We start from the raw sequence: 19193 nt of genomic DNA on the forward strand, positions 1-19193 counted from the left end.
TGAATTCTAGAAATGTAAGCTCATAAACTTGTGTTATTTTAAACCACTAAGTTTGTGGTAATTTGCTACTGCAGGAATCAGAAACTACAGCAGGAAGAACTCTAACCACAGAGATAAATAAGAGTTTGAGAACCTAAAGCCACTGAAGGTGACTTGCCATGGAAACCACTCACTCATAGGTGCTTTTTGTCTCATTACCTGTGACCAGTCATACATGATTTCTGCTGTGATTCCCGCCATCCAGAGTTTCTGGGTTATGTTGATGGCCCTGGACATGGACATCTGGCCAACACTTACAACCAGGAGGTCACAGGAGCTTATTGTAACCTGGATCAGAAACAGTGATGATATTTAGAAGAGCGAGACTGCAGACGTGTAGGTGGGATCAGCGCTGAGCGGGAGGCAGCACTCATGTGAAGACGGGCATTTTGAAATCTTATATAGCAACATATGTGCAGAAGTCTTTGCTTCAAAATGATATAGTAAAATGAGTAACAGTAAAAAAACTTTAATATTAGTCTTTTAAGATAGAAATGATTTCAACTACCCTGAGCCATCAGGAAGATATGGTTTTCCTCTGGGAAAACTAATCTTGCTTGAAACACAAAGGAAAAAGAATCACTTTTAGCTTTGCAGAGTACAGCAGGATTTCTGAACAAGGGGCTTTGATATAAGTCTGTTAACAACTGTAACATCCCACATTTACATAGCTCATTACGGATGAGGAGAGTGAGTCTAGGAAAGAATGGATGGATTGTCTGAAGTCCCCAGCTAGAGACTAAGTACTGAAATGTAAGAACTCATGCCAAGTCTTAGGCTTATCCATCACGGTGAAGACAATCTCTCAAACCCTAGTCTAATGCTGCCACATCCAGGGCTCCATGTAAACGACTACAAAGTGAAAGACGAGACTCAAGGCACACTGGAAAGCAAAGCCAGAACTTACAGGTTCTTCCATGCTGAGGACAGCAGCAGATATCTTGTCTATAGCTATGCTGACCCCAATGGCGGTGGGAACTGGCCCCAGAGCTTGCGGCCCTCTAAACTGCGGAATCTGCGGAGAAAAACACACAGTTCTGGTCATGAAATAGAGAAGAAACTGCAATTACGGGCAAAGCAATGATAAAAGGGCATGCTCTCTGTCAGCAATTTATCATCAAAAGGTTCAACAAAAAGAAGTATCTGAGTAGCAAGGGAGACAGAGAGCGAAAAGCAAGCACACATGCCAATTTAGGAAAATGCTACTGTAGAACTGCATTATTCAAGATGGCAGCTGCTAGCCACATGTGGCTTGAGCATTTGAAAAATGGCTAATCCTAATTGATATGTGCTATAAGTATAAAATACACACTGGTTGCAAAGATTCAGAATTAAAAAAAGAATGTAAAGTAGCTCATTAATTATTTTTAGATGTTTGATTACATGATGAAATAGTATATTGGGTTAAGTAAATGCTGATTGCAAATATTTAGAAAAAGTATATAAAATAAAGTATGTAAAAAAAAGTACGTAAAAAAAGAATGAAAAGTAGCTCCTTAATAATTTTAAAATTTTGATTATATGTTGAAACAATATTTTGGGCATACTGCATTAAATAAAATACATTATTAAAGTTAATTCCACCTGTTTCTTTTTACATAATATTACTAGGCAATTAAACATGTAACATATGTATGTTCTGGTTCTGGATCCAAGATGGATAGGTATACTTCTCCCTATTCTTCCTGCTAAGTACAGCTAAAAATCCTGGACATTACATATAAAACAAACATAAGAAGACTCTGAAGTGGAGAGAAAGTAGAAGACTAGTCAGGATCCACATGACACGTGGCTAGTCCCCCAGGTTTGCTCTTTGCCTCATATATCCTGGATTGGGTGCTGGAGAAACCGGCGACATAGACATGCCGAGAAGAACCAGTAAAAAAGACCTGGTGAAAACCTGCTCTCTCTGGCCAAAAGACCACAAAAGGGGCAACCCAGCAGGACAGAAAACTTTTAGACAGTACCTGCCCTGCTCTAGGCAAACACCATAGGAAAAAACACAGGCCGACTCCCACCAGGAAAGGATGAGTGGGGGCCTACACATTCACCTAGATTAAGAAGCCCCTCCCTAACAAAAGTCCCAGTAGGGTGGCATCAGAGAAGATGAAATAGAAGCCAGGACTTAACATGTATCTGCCTGGGGGTAAAGCCCCCAGCCCCAACAGTGTCTATGGAGGCCAGCAACCCCAGGATCCTGGAGTTCCACTCCTACCTAAGTAGTAACAAGGCCAACCTCCCCACTGGGGTGGTGCCAGAGGAGGCTGAGTAGGAAGCTAGATTTTCCTCCCCTTGCCCCCTCAACATAGTATTAGTGGAGACAATGTGGGAAGCAGTAACGGGGCACCCCCTCCCACCCTGGGGATGTCTAAGAAGGCCAGATGAGGACCTTGGGTCTTTATCCCCAACTGGCAGTAGCAAGGTGACACCCATCTGCCCCACAGGTGCAATATCAGAGGAGGCCTGCTAAGCCAGAAGATCTAGATAAGCTCCAGAGTCTCAAAATACTCAAAATATCCAGGATACAACTGAAAATCACACATCTGACAAGGATTTTAAAGCAATCATAATAAAAATGCTTCAGCTGGCATTACGAACAGGCTTGAAACAAATTAAAAAAATGGAACATTTTAGCAAAGAAGATAAAAAAACTTAGTGGATAGATCACTGGCAGAATGAAGACAACAGCGGAAACATTCAGTGAAACTGAAGATGAAAACAGAAATTATTCAATCTGAACAAGAGAGAAAACAGACTCCAAGGCAAAATGTCCCAGGACTTCAGGGATATAATAAAAGATCTAACAGTTATGTCTTCAGAGTCCTAGAAGAAGAGGAAAAAAAGTGAGACAAAAAATATTAGAATAATGCCTGAAACATGGTTCTGCTGATACCATGGTAAGAGGGCTGGGAGCTGGGAGAGTGAGCAGGAGACCTTGTTACTGATGGAAAGTGGTGAAAGTTCCAACTTCCCACTCAGCCTTCTCCGGCACCACCCCAGTGGGGAGGGTGGCCTTGTTACTGCTTGGGTTGGGGTGGAAGTCCAGGATCTTCCACTGACACTACTGGTGGGGGACATTACCCCCAGGTAGACATGAATGTCCTGGCTCCCAGTTCATCTTTTCTGATGCTACCCTGCTGTGGCTTGGTTACGGGCCCACATAGGCAAAAAACATAAACCCATAGGTTCAAGAAGCTGAGAAAATCCCAAATAAGATAAATCCAAAGAAAGTCATGCCAAGACACATTATTATTAAATTTTAAAGACAAAGAAAAAAAAATCTTTAAAACCTTTCCTATAGGGGAAAAATAATCCAAATAACAGCACATTTCTCATCAGAAACCAGAAATGTTAGGGAAATACAATAGATTTCTTCTCTTGAGTTTCTCAGAGTTTGACAGTCGAAGTAATAAGCGTAACACTGACTGATGGGGATCTCAATGTGTGTAGAGGAAGTCATTTAAGACAATTACATTATAAAAGGAGGGATGCGGTAAAGGGACTTAAAGGCAGGTAAGGTTTCTACACTTCATTTGAACTGATACATGTCCACAGCAGCAGACTTTGTAGTGATGGAACAGCTCTGCATTTCAATTGCAGTGGTGGTTACAGGAAGCTCCACTTGTGATAAAATGGCCACAGAACTGTGCACATACTGTAGACCAATGTCCATTTCCTGGTATTGATATTTTATTAGAGTCATGCCAGGTTTAACCATAGGAAGAAAGTGTGTAAAACATACAAGGCCTCTCTGTACTATCTTTGCAACTAAATCTATAATTATTTAAAAATAAAAGTTTAAAAACACTACAAATGTAGTTCACAAGACATTTCTATTCCTAGATGAAAGATATACAGCTATTCAATTGTACTACTGGTTCAATTTTTCTGTAGGTTTGAAAAATCTCAAAATAACAAGTTGAGGAAGAAATGAAATTAAGTCAGAACAGATCAACAAATAATGGGCAAGCCCTTACCAGCAGGTCATATCTGCCACCAGCTGCAAGGATTTCGGATATAGCCCTTTGTCTCCGTCTGATGAATGCCACAAACTGGAAGATGATCCCACTATGCTGCTGTACTTTGTAAACCAAGCCCAAATTGATCAAGACCTGTTAAATGAAACGCCACACAAACGAGTCAAGGGCACTGTTTTCCATCAATGGCGTCAGAACAATCTGTACAGCGTAAACCAATATTCAGTAAGATCTGGCACAAAGTCTGTTTAACTACAGATTGCCAAGTAAGAGAAACTCTGCTCTCTTCAAGAATAACCACTTGTCTAGGCTAACAGACATAATAAGAATTGCTGTACGAGAGGAATTGTGATGCTCGCAAAGAAATTCCGATTTAAGCTAAATTTATTACTAGATATCAAATGTTCCAAAATATAGAAAGCAGAGTTCCTCAGGAAAAATAAAACACTTATTAGCATTAATAAAATAAAACCCATTTCCCTCTTGTGCTGTTATTAATGCTGCAAATCTGTACTGCCAGAATCAAACGATTGCCAAACCTGTAACTTTATGCCAAGTTTCTTCAACAGTCCAACAACCTCCTCGAGATCTTTTAAGCCATACTTCACCAATTGGGCAACACCTGTTTTCTGTTTTATTAATGAATTTATTGTTGGCGTGAGATCTTGCAAATCTCCCTTCTGCTCAATAAATTTGTATAGTCGACACAGCTGGAAAGCAAAGAGGCACAGTTAGCTTGCAGTCCCCAGCAGGGAAGGCTCACTTTGCAGTGTTTCATATACAGGGGAACCCAGCAAAACTTTAGCACTCTAAGAAGGGAATTTTGTAGTTGAAGGTTATTTTAGCCTTTACCACAATCCCAAGGATTATTATCCTTTTCCAACAACTCTAAGGCACCTCGCAGAAGTGCTTCAGGCACCTACTTACAGTTCATTTTCAGTCACACACACTCACTTGTAGTTAATACTGACCCCAGCAGAGCAGACCTTGGCACTAGCAGAGCCTCCATTATATATTTTCAAGCCTGTATTGTTCCCCTTTCCGTTCTCATGGATTACCATTACTACAGGCACACAAACAGAAGGAGCGAGAAGTGGGAAGGAGGGGCCGGAGGGCAAAGTCTGACTCGTCCTAATATTACACCAAATCAGCCAGAAATTCCCTCTCCTTCCTTTGCTTGAATGATTCCTATTTGTAGCCATGGATGCAACTCAGATGTCATCTCCTGCAGGTAGCCTCCTGATCTTTCCTTCTCTCCTACTCAGACCTTGATCCCAGCTCTTACCACCTGTACACACTGTCATCCCCAGGAGAAGGTGGTGGCTGACGATGATCTATCTATGGGCCAGGCACAGGCTCTGGCACAGAGGAGGTGAAAGAGGAAATAACTGGGATCGTAAGACCAGAGAGAAAACTCCCAGGAGCTAAAGTGGAAATTAACAAAAATTATAGCTATTTTAAGGCTGCAGGCAAGCAGAACCTGGTTCAACTATAAATTGGCACCTGGAAACTAAGAGATGAATGAAGACTTGGTTTCGTGTAGTTTAATATAATAATTATAAATCACTTGTATCTTCTAAAAAATCCAAAAATGTCAAAATCTCCTCTAATCTCCTTACTAAAGATTAAATATTCTCATTTAAATTTTTCTTAATAAAATAAATTATTTCTTCTCAAATTTTAACATTAAATTACCCCATTAATAAAATTCCAGAAGCACTAAAGTCAACATCCCCAGGTTTGGGTCCTCATCCTATCATCAACTAACTCCATGTCACTTTGGACAAGTCAGTATATCTCTTTGGGCTTTAGTTCCTCATCTGTAAAAGAAGAAGACTGGGCCGCGTATCTGAAACTCTTTTACAATATTTCTACTTCCTTTTCTAATATTCTTAGAGTTCCATTTTTAAATAATGAGAGTACCAATCACCTTTATTAGCTACTAATTTTTCCATTTTAAACTAATCAAACACACAACTTTGAATTAATGCTTATCATCATCAAATGACAAGTGGGTAGAGATTTAGCAAAAAAGCTGACATTTTAGCAACCAATGCAGCTTTCATGTGCAAGTGTGAAATATTTTTGAAATGTGACATTAGTTCAATGAGTCTTTTCGACTTAAACTTTTGGGTAAGACATTACTGAAATAGTTTCTTGAGTTATTTATCACGGGACTATTTGTGCACATAGGTATGTGCTAAGTACACGTCTAGGGTATTATCTAAGTACTATTCTTTATATTAGAAGATTATTCCACTGGGTCACTTTGTATATCATTAATACCTCCTCTAATATTTAACACTTAAAATTTAACCTGGCTGAATTTCTAGAATTCTTATTGCTATGTATCTGGGTTTACTTTCTCTGCCTGCAAACTATATGGCTGATTTCTTTAAACTGTGGTCTACATGTGCCCTGTGAAAGTCATTTTAAAGAGCTGAGGGTAGACACATGCTGCATGTATCCATCCCTTCATGGCTTTTTAAAGGCCAATTCAAATTAAGAAGTTGAAAGAAGTTTGTAGGCTTCTCAACTTACTTCTCGTCATATCCCTAGCATTCTGCCTGCCACACTGTAAAAGTGTGATTCTGTCCAAAAGATTGAGTGATTCTGCCTGACCTGTGTACAATCATATTTTAATCTATCCCATATGATCATCACAGGATCAATAACTGAGTGTCAGACCAAGAGCTAGAAAGGTTCTGGAAAAAAAATTAAAAAAAAATCTTCTTATATAAATATTCAGGAAAATGTAAGAAATCTCTGTTGTCTTCTGCTTTTCAGTGACTCAATTAAATGTGGGTTCCTATGCCAAAGATCTGGGCCCAATCTGCTGCCTGTAAAAGAACACAACAAGCCTGGTTACCCTGTAAGATGTTCCTCATGGACAACAGGATCAAGTACAAGATTTTAGGAGGAGGAAATGTACCAGAAAAGCAAGAGCTTTAAGTCAATGCTGAGGTGTTAGAAGACTAGGGTGGGGTGCGGGATGGGTAGATACTCAAATGACTCTGCAGAGCTTTGTGCCTCATTCTAGTAGCACGGGCTCTATTTTAGAAGAGGACAGCTAGTCCTAGGTCTGCTCGCAGCCTTTACAAGGGATGTGAAATACAAGTGTCTGGTAGTGGAGAAAGAACAGGATGATTATAGCACATTAAGCGGCAGCATGGAGAGGCATTCTTTGATCACAGCACTGGTTTCTCTCTTCCCCTAATCCCAGAGGTTGCCATGGTACCTGTTAATGCTCAAGGGAAAAACTGTCTGTGAGGCGGCAGGAAATGCTGCTGTCTTACTGCAGCAAGAATTCGGCAGCATTTTCTGGTATCACAAAATCAGAGAGAGTGAGCTGTAATAACACCATTAGAAGGTATTTACACTATACTTACACTATTAGGAGACAAAGACAGATTACAAAATTTGGCTTCCACTTCTCTCCTCGTCAGCTTTTCTGTCTAATGTAGGAAAAAAAGGTAACAATGAGAGTGACCAAACTGGCCCTGAACAAGATACAATTTCCAGGCTAATTCCGACAAGTACATCTTTCATTTTGGACAAACTGCTCCTAATCATGAAGGATAAATTCATTCTGCAATTTACAAAAATAGTTTTTCCAATTCACATTAAAATGTAACTAGTATTGTTTTAAAATCTGAAAAATCCTGACATAAAAGAATTAAAAAAGAGAAAACTGTACTTGCTGAATGGTGTGGCGACCTAGAGTTGGACCGGCTTAACCAGGGTGTTTCTGTTTGTTTGGGGAGGTAGTCAATTGATCTGTGTTCCCTTAATAAAAACCACATACTGACAGGCTCAGCATTTCATCCCACACTGGCAGTTAGGCTGTGGCTGTGGGATATGAACAAGGCTGACCTGAAGGCCCTCTGCACAATCCCTGGGATTTCTGCCAGTGTCTGAATGATAGCACATTGTATCCATCACTGCTAAATAGCAGCAGCACTTTTGGGGGAGGAGAGAACCACCACTAGAAACAAACGCTAATGTTAAGGTCCTCGAGGTGTATCTGCCAGATAAGAGAAAAGCTAGTTAAGCCTTTTGGTGTATAAAAAACAATCATGGACTTAATCATGGACTGGCACGGTTACTGAATCTCCTGGATGCCTCTTATTTATTATAAAAACAATGTGTAAGATGAAAAGAAATCAGAAAAGATAAGCATTCGCCTTCATCCAAGCCCCATAATATAACACTATTTAAAATTTTCAATGTTTCCCCTCCAAGCTCAACACACATACTATAAAGTAATTGCACACATACTAAGTAGTAACGAAATGCTACAATGTGGCTAAATAAGAAGAGTAACTGAAGGCGTTGCTTCCCCACTCCTACAGGATGGAGTGGAAATGAGGCTCCAACAGAGATTTAAACCACTCTTCCCCAATTTAACTAATCTAAATCTATAAGTGATTTTACTGATGAGCACGGGCTGGTTGGAAAAATTAAGGGCAGGGCATAAGTCTCTGATTCTCAGTATTAACACTCCCTTTTCTTGGCCTCGGTAAAGTAAGTATAATAATAGCACTTGTGAGGATGGAGTGAGTTAATCCCTGTAAAGAGCTTACAATAATGCTTGGCACATGCATAAGTGCTCAAATAAGGTCATTACTGGCAAGTATCAGGACTGACTTTTTGCCTTGAGAGCAGGTTAATGAAGAACTTTATCATACAAATTGAGTAACATAATTTGAATTTTTCAAATCAGAATTTTTTTAAAAAAAGAAAACACCCTGGAGGTCACTAGTAGTACAAGGCTCAGTCCAGAATAAAAGCTCGACCAATATTTGTTAACTATTGACATAATCAAAGAGAAGTAGTTCTTTTACCTGATAGCAATGAAGAAAAGAGATAAAACTCCCAATTCAGTGTTATGCTTACATCAGCAAGAAAATGCTCAGGAACTATTATTATCCTTCAGTATCAAGTCAAAGTAATTAAATGCTTACCACAGCATCATACAGAATAATGTAGACTTGACTGAGTTTATCTTCTGGGATCCCACAGTGTAACAGTATTGCTTTCAATAACATGGTATGGTTCAAGTAAATACTGTAATTTCTTTCCTAGGATACCAAAAAAATTATTTTCATTATAAAAGCAATTCAGGTACATGACCAAATCTAGACTCTTACCGCCAATTAAACATCCTTCATATATGGGAGGATCGAACACAAAGACTGAATTTTAGCATACTGCTTTTTAGCTTATTTTTTCATATATATTCTTTTTTCACTATTGCAGTCAAAGAGTATAATATAATTTAACGTTTTATTAACATGTTGAAAATACTTTGGACTTCGGTTATGTTAAAAAGCCTAAGCAAATTCACACAGATTTAAAGAAACAAAGGATCTGGCCCAATAGTAACTGACATATAAGCACAGGCTGGTAGAACAGTTTGTTACCTTTGTTCATACAAGCCAATTTATGAGCACTGAAAGTCATGAGCTGTGTGCTGAGCTAGGTGCAGTGGGGCATATAGAAAAGTAGACACACGGGCTCTGCCCTAAAAGAGCACACCCTCTGACTAGATATCTAACAAGAATACAACTCAAGAAAGCAAGTGATGTCTCATCTCAAGTGCTGTCTGTGAGAGTTGAAAAGAAAAGGTGGCCAGCCCATCCATGAGGGAGCAGTCAGGCTTCCAGGGGAGAAAGGACCCAAACCATGGCTGGGTAGAGAAGAGTCTTTCAAGACAAAGGAACACGTGACTGACAGCACCGTGGTGGGTGTGAACAGGGCACGTGTGTGGGGTGAAAAGAAGGCCCGAGGAAAGCAAACCTGTTGTGCTAGAAGCAGTCATGCAAACACGATGAAAAAATGAAAGTGGGAAGTTGAGAGACTGGATGTAGGAGGAACCTGCTGAGGGTTTGGAACAAGGTGTGAACCAGCTAAAAGCATCCTAGGAATCTTAGATTAAGTTCTTGTATTTTGGAAGAATGGGCAGGAAACAACACTCTTCCCCCAAAACAAGACAAAAAGACAAAACAAAACCCTTTCCTGTTGAAGCAGAGGTAAGAGTCTGAGGCAAACCTCAAAAACAACATCATTAAACTGTTTTCAGTTGCATTAGTAAAAATGTGAATTACTGCCAGGACACACTGAGGGGTAGTTCTGTAGTCCAGGGGTCCCCAACCCCCAGGCCTGGACCGGTATTGGTCCATGGCCTGTTAGAAACTGGGCCGCACATCAAGAGGTGAGCAGCTGGCCAGTGAGCGAAGCTTCATTTGTATTTGCAGCGGTTCCCCAGCATTACCATCACCACCTCAGCTCTACCTCAGATCATCAGGCATTAGATTCTTATAGGAGCACTGGTTCCTGGTGCCAAAAAGGTTGGGGACTGCTGCTGTAGTTGGTGTTTTCCCTTGACATCTGGTAAAGGACTCTAGCGGCATAACTTCGTAATGTCAGAATACAGAAAAGAACCTGAAGGGCTGGAAACTCTTGGATGATTTCATAGATTGTATAGATGACTTCGGCAGTAGGCAGAGAGCTGTTGGTGGTAGAGGTGACGATATCAAATGCACATTCGAGAAGTTCTTTGGGATGAAATCGGTCTAACTTGCGAGGTCTGAACACACGTTCGATGCAGTATCTGGAGAGAGAAACGTGGATTTCTAAGGTTAATGCTTCCAGGAATCAAATATGCATAAGAGAACGGTGAACAAGATAAAAGTAACAAATATGAAAGTTAATCAGTGGAATGACTAAGAAAGCTTAAAGACAGACTTGCCCAGAACAGTCGTACCTCATGATCTAGGTTCCAGTCCCCAGTTTTTCCACTATTAAACTATGGGGCTCATTTTTTTTTTTTTTAATGTCAGAAATGAAGATGAAATTAACACACAAAAAATTATTTTACCTTAGGTGCTTACCTTCTACATGGTGATACTCACACCTTAGGATTATGAATATTAACTGTTCACTTGCAGTTGAGAATAAAAGCATGTAAAGAGCTCCAATTTCTTTTGAGGCAAGGAGCTTCAAAGCAGGGTGCCTCACTGACAATACTGCTCCAATTTATGAAGACCTCAGTGTTAGACCCCTGTTGTATTTGCATGTATAGAAAACCTGCTAAGTGCCTGGAGCTCCTTAGTGTTTACACTCCTGCTGGTTTTACTCCACTTTCCTACACACAGTTTTTGTTCAGTTATTTGTGTAGGCAGTTTTCACGCAGAGACCACTGGCCATTTATCCTTCCAATTAAATTTTAAAAGGGGCCATCTGTGATCAATAATAGCCAGATGTTTTTTCAAGCCGCCATTTGTGAAAATAATCAGTTATGTTGCTTGGGGACATCCAGAAGTCACAGAATAGACTGCAAGAGTTTCAGGACACTTACCTAATGCTACCTTCCTTTTAGGGAGGAGGAGGACTGCCCTCATCACCTTATAGAAAGGATTACTGTGGCTGGGCTTTTGCACCGTGTTCCAAGATCAATACTTTAAACCCTACATTCTTTACTGTGTGAGTATCACAGAAGATAAAACATTCACCTGGGTTTCTTTCCTACATCCACCAAATGAAATCCCTATTGTTTCTTACCGTTTTAAATTCAATATATTATTTCTTGCCACGTATCTTGCAAAAGGAACCTGGAAAAATAAAGTTTCGAAGGTCAATGTCAATATGTGCCAACTAGCATACTCCTTTTGGTTTTTTAATAAGAGCTTTACCATAAAGTTCACCATTTTTAAGCATACAATTCAGTGGTTTTTAGTACATTCACAAAGTTGTGCACTGGTCATAATTCATATTCCTTGAACAGTTCCTGAGTGTGTCACTCAGCAGGAGACCCCACTGCCGGACATAACACCAGTCGTACTCATTGTAGTATTTCTTAGGTTTTTAAGTTTGAGAAAAATTCGCTTGTAGTTAAATATGCTTTTAGTTAAATATGCTTTTAGTTAAATATGCTTTTAGTTAAATATACTTTTATACTTTTTTGGCCAACTTTTATTGTGCCAAATCAAAATCAGTGCAAGTTATTTGGTTACTTGTGAATCTTTTAAAAAGTGTCATTTATGATAATGCAATTGAAATGGGTATTATCAGTTATGGTGAATTTCCTGGTTTTCCTATCAATCTCTTAGGAGAAATTCTTAATAACCACCCACTAATAATCACTACAACTTATAAAACCATTTTCATATTGTCCCAAGTGATCTGATAGCATTATTAACTAATAGGTCCAATTCTCAAAACATAATTATTTTTTATATTTTGGAATGGACTATCAGCTCATAGAAAGGAAGCCGATACTTAAAAATCTATACTTTAGTCTCCTAATGTCTAGAGAAGCAGCAGCCAGTTTTAAGCATAGCTATGTAAATATGTGTACTTCTACCTTTTCCTTCAACAGAACCCAAATGTCTGATATGCTATTTATTCATCTCTCACTCAAAATAATCCCTAATCACTTTATTATAAAAGAAAAACATAAGCCAAGAATATGGAAGGAATTTTTCCTTAAACCATAAAAGCAAAATATGTTTTTGCAATAAGCCATACAACATAGATATAAAAAAGAAAATGACTTGATTCCATTCCTCCTCCAGAAAAATAGTCACAGGATCGGTGTATATTTAAACTTTGACACTTCATTCTTTGGTGATAAAAAATCTAGTGTGTGTGGTCATTCACACTCATGTAGAGCATATTTATACCTTACACATACCAGGTGATGCAAACGTATAGTGCACCTTGTGCATACACTCGTTTTTGTTTTTTTTTAAACGTTTCTTTCTTTCAATAAAAATGGGATATTAGAATTCTCTTTAAACACTTTTCTTTTTCCATCTAACAATATACCATGGACCTTTCTACAGATCAAATATACATACGGATATATCTAAATATTACATATTTTGATCTCATACCTCCTTAATATTCCATAATAAATTATCCAACCATTTTCCTATAGATGAACATGCAGTTTCCAGTTCCTGACCACCACAATAATATGACGGTGAACACTGTTTTAATATGCATACATCAATATATTTTTATTTTCTTTAATAAATTCCTCAAAGTGGAATTGCTGGTTCAAAGGGTATAGTATGTATATAAAATTATTTTATTTTATTAAATACTTTCATATTACTTTTCTAAAGTTCAGCAATTTACATTACCATCAGCAACATATGAAAGTGCCTATTTCCCTACACGTTTGTCATCTCCAAATATTAATTTAAATATTTTTGCCAGTCTGATGGGTGAAGTGGAGATACCTTTGTCTTGTATTTCCTCATTATTAGTGAGGCTGAAGATCTTTTCAGAAGTTTATCAGCTCTGTGCATTTTCTCTTTTAAGAGCTGCCTGGTTATATCCTTTGCTCATCTTTCTACTTGTAAGTTCTTTCTGTACATGAGGGGTATTAAACTCTTGTCCGTCTTATGAACGTACAGTGCTACAGATGGGCTTAATAGCAGCCAACGCTATGTGAGTGAACGAATGGTAAGACTGTTGCTGAAAAAGGGAACCCTGGGGATCAGAAGCAAGCAAGCACCAGCAAAATTCAGCATACCCAATTAGCACAGACACTTGCAGTTACAAGAATTTAATTGCTCTAGACATTAAAGTGTTAGGAAATTACTGAAGATCTAGCCAGGAAGTAAAGAAAAAAACTGTCTGAGTTGTCTGGGTTAACCTGCTACAGTCACTCGGCAGAGCTCAACACAGAGGTATAGACATGGCACCTACAATGCAAGGTTCTGGTTTCTAGGGCTAAAAGTACTTGTGTTATTAGCAAAGTGGATGTACACAACATCAAACATTTACTAAATTCCAGTAAAGTTCTCATCCTGATAACTTCCTTAAGAATACATTTCATAAGGGTGACATTCAGATACATTTAGAGAAAAAAAATTGGTGTGGGTAATCTTTTAACAGATGTGCCATGGCATTGGAACTGTCAGCAGAGTATTCTCAGCCTTACCCGCAGGTCAAAAGGAAGCATCACCAGCATCCCACTGTGGTCCATGAATAAGGCCGCTTCATTGTGCTCATATATTTGCCTATTTCGGGGAAGTAGTAGTGGGGTACACAATTGGACAGCTCCTACACCAAATTAGAAAAAAATAACCGATCATCAGGTTCTCGTTCTTCCTAGAAGGCAAGTTAAAATGAACACAAACCTGACAGTGCAGTAATCTGCTACTGGGACTGTTGAAATCATCATTAGTCTATTTTTGATTCTCAGTGGAGAGGTTGCCTAAGGTTAAGTTTGTGAATCAAGTCATATTTCTGACTCTACAAACCAGCTGTACCTTAGTAGCAAGGTTGTAATACTCAAATCTGTTTCTCCTCAACGAGCTTATAAAATAAGTTATAAAAATAAGCTTAAATTTCACATGATCAGTTGCTTATAACTGTGAATTTAAAGGTAAAATATGATTGCACCCAAATCCATTAACAGTACTTTGTAATGATGAAAAAACATCCTTTGAGAATGCATATAATTTTTAAAAAAGAACATACCATGTTTTTTAAAGATGCGAATGATGGTTTCACACACATGCTGTTGTATCTTGGCTGTACGAACTGAGAAGCTGCCCTAAAATGACCAATTAAAATGTCATCAAAACCTAATCAAAGGGATCCCTTAAAATATGAATCTGTGGCTTGCAGTCAGCATTATATTGCTTATTCTCAGGATCACAAAAGAGATCTCAATAAGTCATACCCTTTTTGAATATATTCAGGGAAGAAGAAACCACATGTCTTGCAATATATCTTGCCTGAGCAGGGCCAGCTACGTTTAAGGTCCAAGATCTTAACCACATTGATACATGCCTTTCAGAGAGAGCTAGTCAAATATGCGCATTCTCCCTGAGGACGCTCAGGGATACTGTGGAATAATAAAAACCCTAAGAGCATCAGGCCCCTTCCCACATAGTTAGGTGATTCACAGTGGGCCCCTTGAAAGCCACATGGCATTTACATATTTTGTAAAGACCTTTCTTTTTCTTTTTTTTATTATAAAAGCGGTACTATTTCACTAGAGAAACTTTAGAAACAGATAAACGAAAAGACAAAAAATAAAACACCTACATTCAATCCTGTATCTAAGACTGCCAGACAGCAAAATCTGGCCCCTGAAATCTGGACTGATCTTCCACAAATCTTGCCATTACTTCCTCTACTCCTCTTTTAAAATTAGATTTTTAAACATACAGAAACATACAATATAATGTGACAAAAATCTGTTACCCACCCACCCATTATTTGCCCACCCAGCTTTTTCTAATTTTAACGTTTTGCTATATTGCTTCAGATTGTGGTTGTTGGTTTTTTTTTTTAAAGAAAACACTGAAGGCTCCCACCTGTGAGCTCTTAAAGGGATTCTTGAAGTACCTCACACCTGGAGATCCTAAGTCATTAGAATGGATGTAGGGTCTAGGCGGCTGTATTGGCAAAGGGCCTCCCAAATGATTCTGGTGTGCAGCCAACATTGGGAGCGGCTAACTACCTGATCTACATCTGAGTTGGCTAAATGTTTTCAGCTCCAGGGAGCTGGGCCAGGGCTAAGTCTCTAAAGCACCGCTTCATCATCTCGTGGGAGGAAAGATGGAGGTGAGGTGAGGGTGCGTCAGGAATTTCTTCAAGTTAAATGAATAAAAGTGGGGCTCTTCCTATCATAATAATGCACATGCATACATTTTGCACTTATAGGCCTCAGATTAAGAATTTGTGTTGGCCACATTAAAGGAATCCATGAAGAATAAAGAACTGACTTCATCCTTCTGTGAACCAGGTTAAGCTCTCATTCAAAGCTTGGCTTAGGCCCACCTTCAGTATATCGCTGTCATAGGTGTAGTCAATGGCAGGGGGGATGCGCTGGGAGAAGATATGGGCCATCATAGTGCGATAGGCCTTCCCATCCACGTTGGCCAGGGTGTGGTGCAGCACCTCGTGGAGCTCCGATTCTTCCATCTGGGGTGGGGGCAGCAGCTCACTCTTGAGCAGTTCTGTGGCTGTGGGCCGCTTTGCTGGATCGTGGTTCAATAGCCAGGAGATGACAGACTTCTGTAACAAGATCCAGGCACATCAGTAATGGGAAGTAACAGATGATGCTCAGGAATTCTCTTGATAAGTGGTGGTTGCTTCAGGTCAAAGAAAAGACACCACACTTCTTGCACTTAGGTGGTGCATTTTAATTGCTGAAATCTCTGAATTTGTTATTTTCCCCCCTGCACTTCATTATGGCCACAGAGTTGTACAACAATGTAATATGAGTATTTCTTAAAAGGCAGATGCCATTTTTATATTTTATTGTCATAAATGACTCAAAAAATCCTCAACTATTTAGAAGCAGAACTTAGGCCTTCCAAATACACAAAATACTGTATTGAAAAAGACATGAGAACATAAAACAAATACCTTTGGATGCCTAATTTCAGTAAAAATTACAATGAGTAGTAGCTGCTGGAATCCTTAAAGCAGTGTAAAACAGCTTTTTAGTTTTTTCTTCTCCATTTATGCTATCTGTATTGATATCATTATCTAGAATGACCTTGATTTATCTTACTCTTTATCATACTTTCACAGCTACTACCTCGTTAAGCAGGGAACTATTTGAAGGCAATCTAAACTTTTGAAAGGTTCCATAATGATTCCTTAATTCTCTTGTTTATAATAAGGATGTATAAGGAGTTATGGAATATCTCAATTTTAGATGAACCTTATTAAGCATTTTCTAATTATATATTTTTAACATATGATCTCCCCTCCCCCTTGACTCATACCCATCTTAGGCTGAAATAAAAATTCAGGTTAACAGTTTCCATGTAAAGAAAGGAACTGACATGATATGACTTTTATGAAAAGTTATGTTAAATTAAACTGGTTAAAACAATACCCTACTCAGCAAACAGGTTATACTGCTTAATTTCTGTGTGTAGCAAAGATTGTGTCACATGCAGTCTATGAACATTTTCTATGCTGCTTCCTTTCAGATAAAGAACAATGACTGTGATGTGGGAGGTGGTAGTGGTTACGGTTTTGTTGTGGTGGCTTTGGTGTCAATTTTATACAGTCTAAATGCAAATGCTCAAGGGTATCTAATAAGTATCTGTGACGGACAACAATCATCATTGTGAGAAATGATTTGTAAAGTTGCTCTTGTGTTTGTAGTTTAATAAAGTTGATATGCCACCACAGCTGCCAACATGTGGAAATACTGAATATGACTGACCTTGTTATAGGGAAAGGCTATGAAATGAACATTTTACTTATGACATCCAGAAACACAGGAAATGACCCAGTTCAAAAAAAATGATAATAACTAACAAAAAAAGTAGAAACAGGACTCAATATATTTTCTAATGGTTCTTTACTAATTCAATAGGTGAGGCGGAAAGGGTCCAACTAGCCATGTCATATAAAACACTACAGAGTTACAGGATGTTAGTACTGATATATAAACAAAGGGTACTTACTCCCTTTATTTTACAGATGAGGAAAATTAAAGTCTAGAAAAGTTAAGTGACTTGTCCATCCAGATACATAACCAATAAGCAAGAAATAGCAAACTAATGTAATGTTTGCTAGCTAGGTTTCTGTTCTCGACATTAATAATTTAAATAAGGGATTTTGCCTTGATTATAAGGGTTAAGAAAGTCAGTTTAAGGAATAAATTTCCATATGACAAGAGTGTTAAACACAAAACACTTCACCAAGACAAAAAATCAGCACTAAGAAGAGATGCACACCAGAAGTACAATATACAAATTCACTAATTGTTACTTTCATATTAGCTGGATGTTCTATTTTAACCCATGATGTGAGTTACTTACACACTCAGATATTTATAGCATGAAGGAGAAATTATTTTGCTTTAAAACACTGTAAAATTGGACTGTCCAGTCTTTCCCTTTACAATCTGAGCTACTTTAACCACAAAACAGAACAAAATTATAGTTTTAAATATTTTCTTAAAAGTCTCAAGCTTTCTCTAAAACAATGAGCTGTAAAAGCATTCTCTTTTTTCCAACATGCCAAGCCAAGGTTCCAAATAGCACTTCAAAAACACAATGAACTACATAAAAGAACTCTGTAGTTTGTTAATTTGCTATGCCAATCCTTGGCATTTTTATGGTGTATTTCAAGCCCAGTAACATTTTAAGTGCTTTATCTTTTGATTTTTTTCCCCCACATTGTTCCCAGGAAACAGAGAATGAGTGGCAGAAGATTACTAATTGAAAAAGAAGAAAAACAGTAATTAAAACCCAAGAGTGAAGACAGTAATTAAAGCATCAAAAAATTACCTGCTTTGTATGCTCTCCATCATCAAAGTCTTCTGGAAACTTAGGCGAAGTGGGCTAAAAGAATATTATATTCAAATCAGCAAGTGCTTGGCAGACTGCCACAGTGAATTATTCACCAGAGGTAAGAAAACTGAATACAGAAATGAAAATCTGCTAACAAGAGAAGGCTGAGGTGATACCTTCTTGAAACCCATTCCTCCATATTATTTTTAATACAAATTTTACCCAAATGACAGTCTAGGTGACAGAAAGCACCTCATCTGAGGACAAAGTATTTTAAAATCAAATTGTTTCAGAGAAAAACAAGGTAGTTTTATTAAACATACAGATGAAAAAAGGCAAAAACACCAAACCACCAACATAGAGTACGAGAAAAACATTAACACTAAAATCTTTATTTCCCCAAAATTTCTCACTTTTCTGGTAAATAGGACATCAATCATAACATTAACTTCACAGTTTAGATGTTCTTGAAATGAGGGAACAAACATGAATTTTAGACTAAAAAGACATTTCATCAAAGATATAACTAAGACCATTCAATGTCAAGGCAAGGGCACTTTATGAACACAGCTGTCCACACTGTACTGGCAGTAATATATTTTAAGTGTTTTCCAAAACACTATTTTGCTCTCCATATCTCTTGTTTGTGAATATGTAAACCTAAATCGCCCTCACCCAAACCTTACTCTCTACTTTATCTTAGTGTTGTTTCTAATGAGTATCATTGACCTCACACATTGTGAATGTTAGTCTCTTTTAGTTTGGGCAATCACAGAAGCGAAGATGAATTCCAAGAACACAAATGGAAACTTCACTGCCGAAAAAATTCAAGTGGCTGATATTTCCCCCCAACCCCTTTTAACTTCTGTTCATGATGGTTTTCTTTAGG

The 19193-nt window shown here is 38.2% G+C and overlaps 1 protein-coding gene across 1 annotated transcript in view; it reads right to left on the reverse strand.

The window, feature by feature from the left end:
* Positions 1–19193, reverse strand: part of EIF2AK4 (eukaryotic translation initiation factor 2 alpha kinase 4) — an 87821-nt gene that overhangs the window by 15462 nt on the left and 53166 nt on the right. The window contains exons 20-31 of the mRNA XM_039843918.1: positions 18302–18355; positions 15825–16061; positions 14514–14589; positions 13972–14093; positions 11580–11629; positions 10461–10629; positions 8981–9097; positions 7406–7471; positions 4556–4726; positions 4017–4151; positions 947–1054; positions 199–327 (exon numbers count right to left, since the gene is read on the reverse strand). Coding sequence (XP_039699852.1) covers positions 199–327; positions 947–1054; positions 4017–4151; positions 4556–4726; positions 7406–7471; positions 8981–9097; positions 10461–10629; positions 11580–11629; positions 13972–14093; positions 14514–14589; positions 15825–16061; positions 18302–18355 — 1434 coding nt within the window. The remainder of the gene's footprint in view (positions 1–198; positions 328–946; positions 1055–4016; positions 4152–4555; positions 4727–7405; positions 7472–8980; positions 9098–10460; positions 10630–11579; positions 11630–13971; positions 14094–14513; positions 14590–15824; positions 16062–18301; positions 18356–19193) is intronic.

This window comes from Pteropus medius, unplaced genomic scaffold (assembly GCF_902729225.1).
Source record: "Pteropus medius unplaced genomic scaffold, Ma_sr-lr_union100, whole genome shotgun sequence".
In the NCBI taxonomy this organism is placed as follows: domain Eukaryota; kingdom Metazoa; phylum Chordata; class Mammalia; order Chiroptera; family Pteropodidae; genus Pteropus; species Pteropus medius.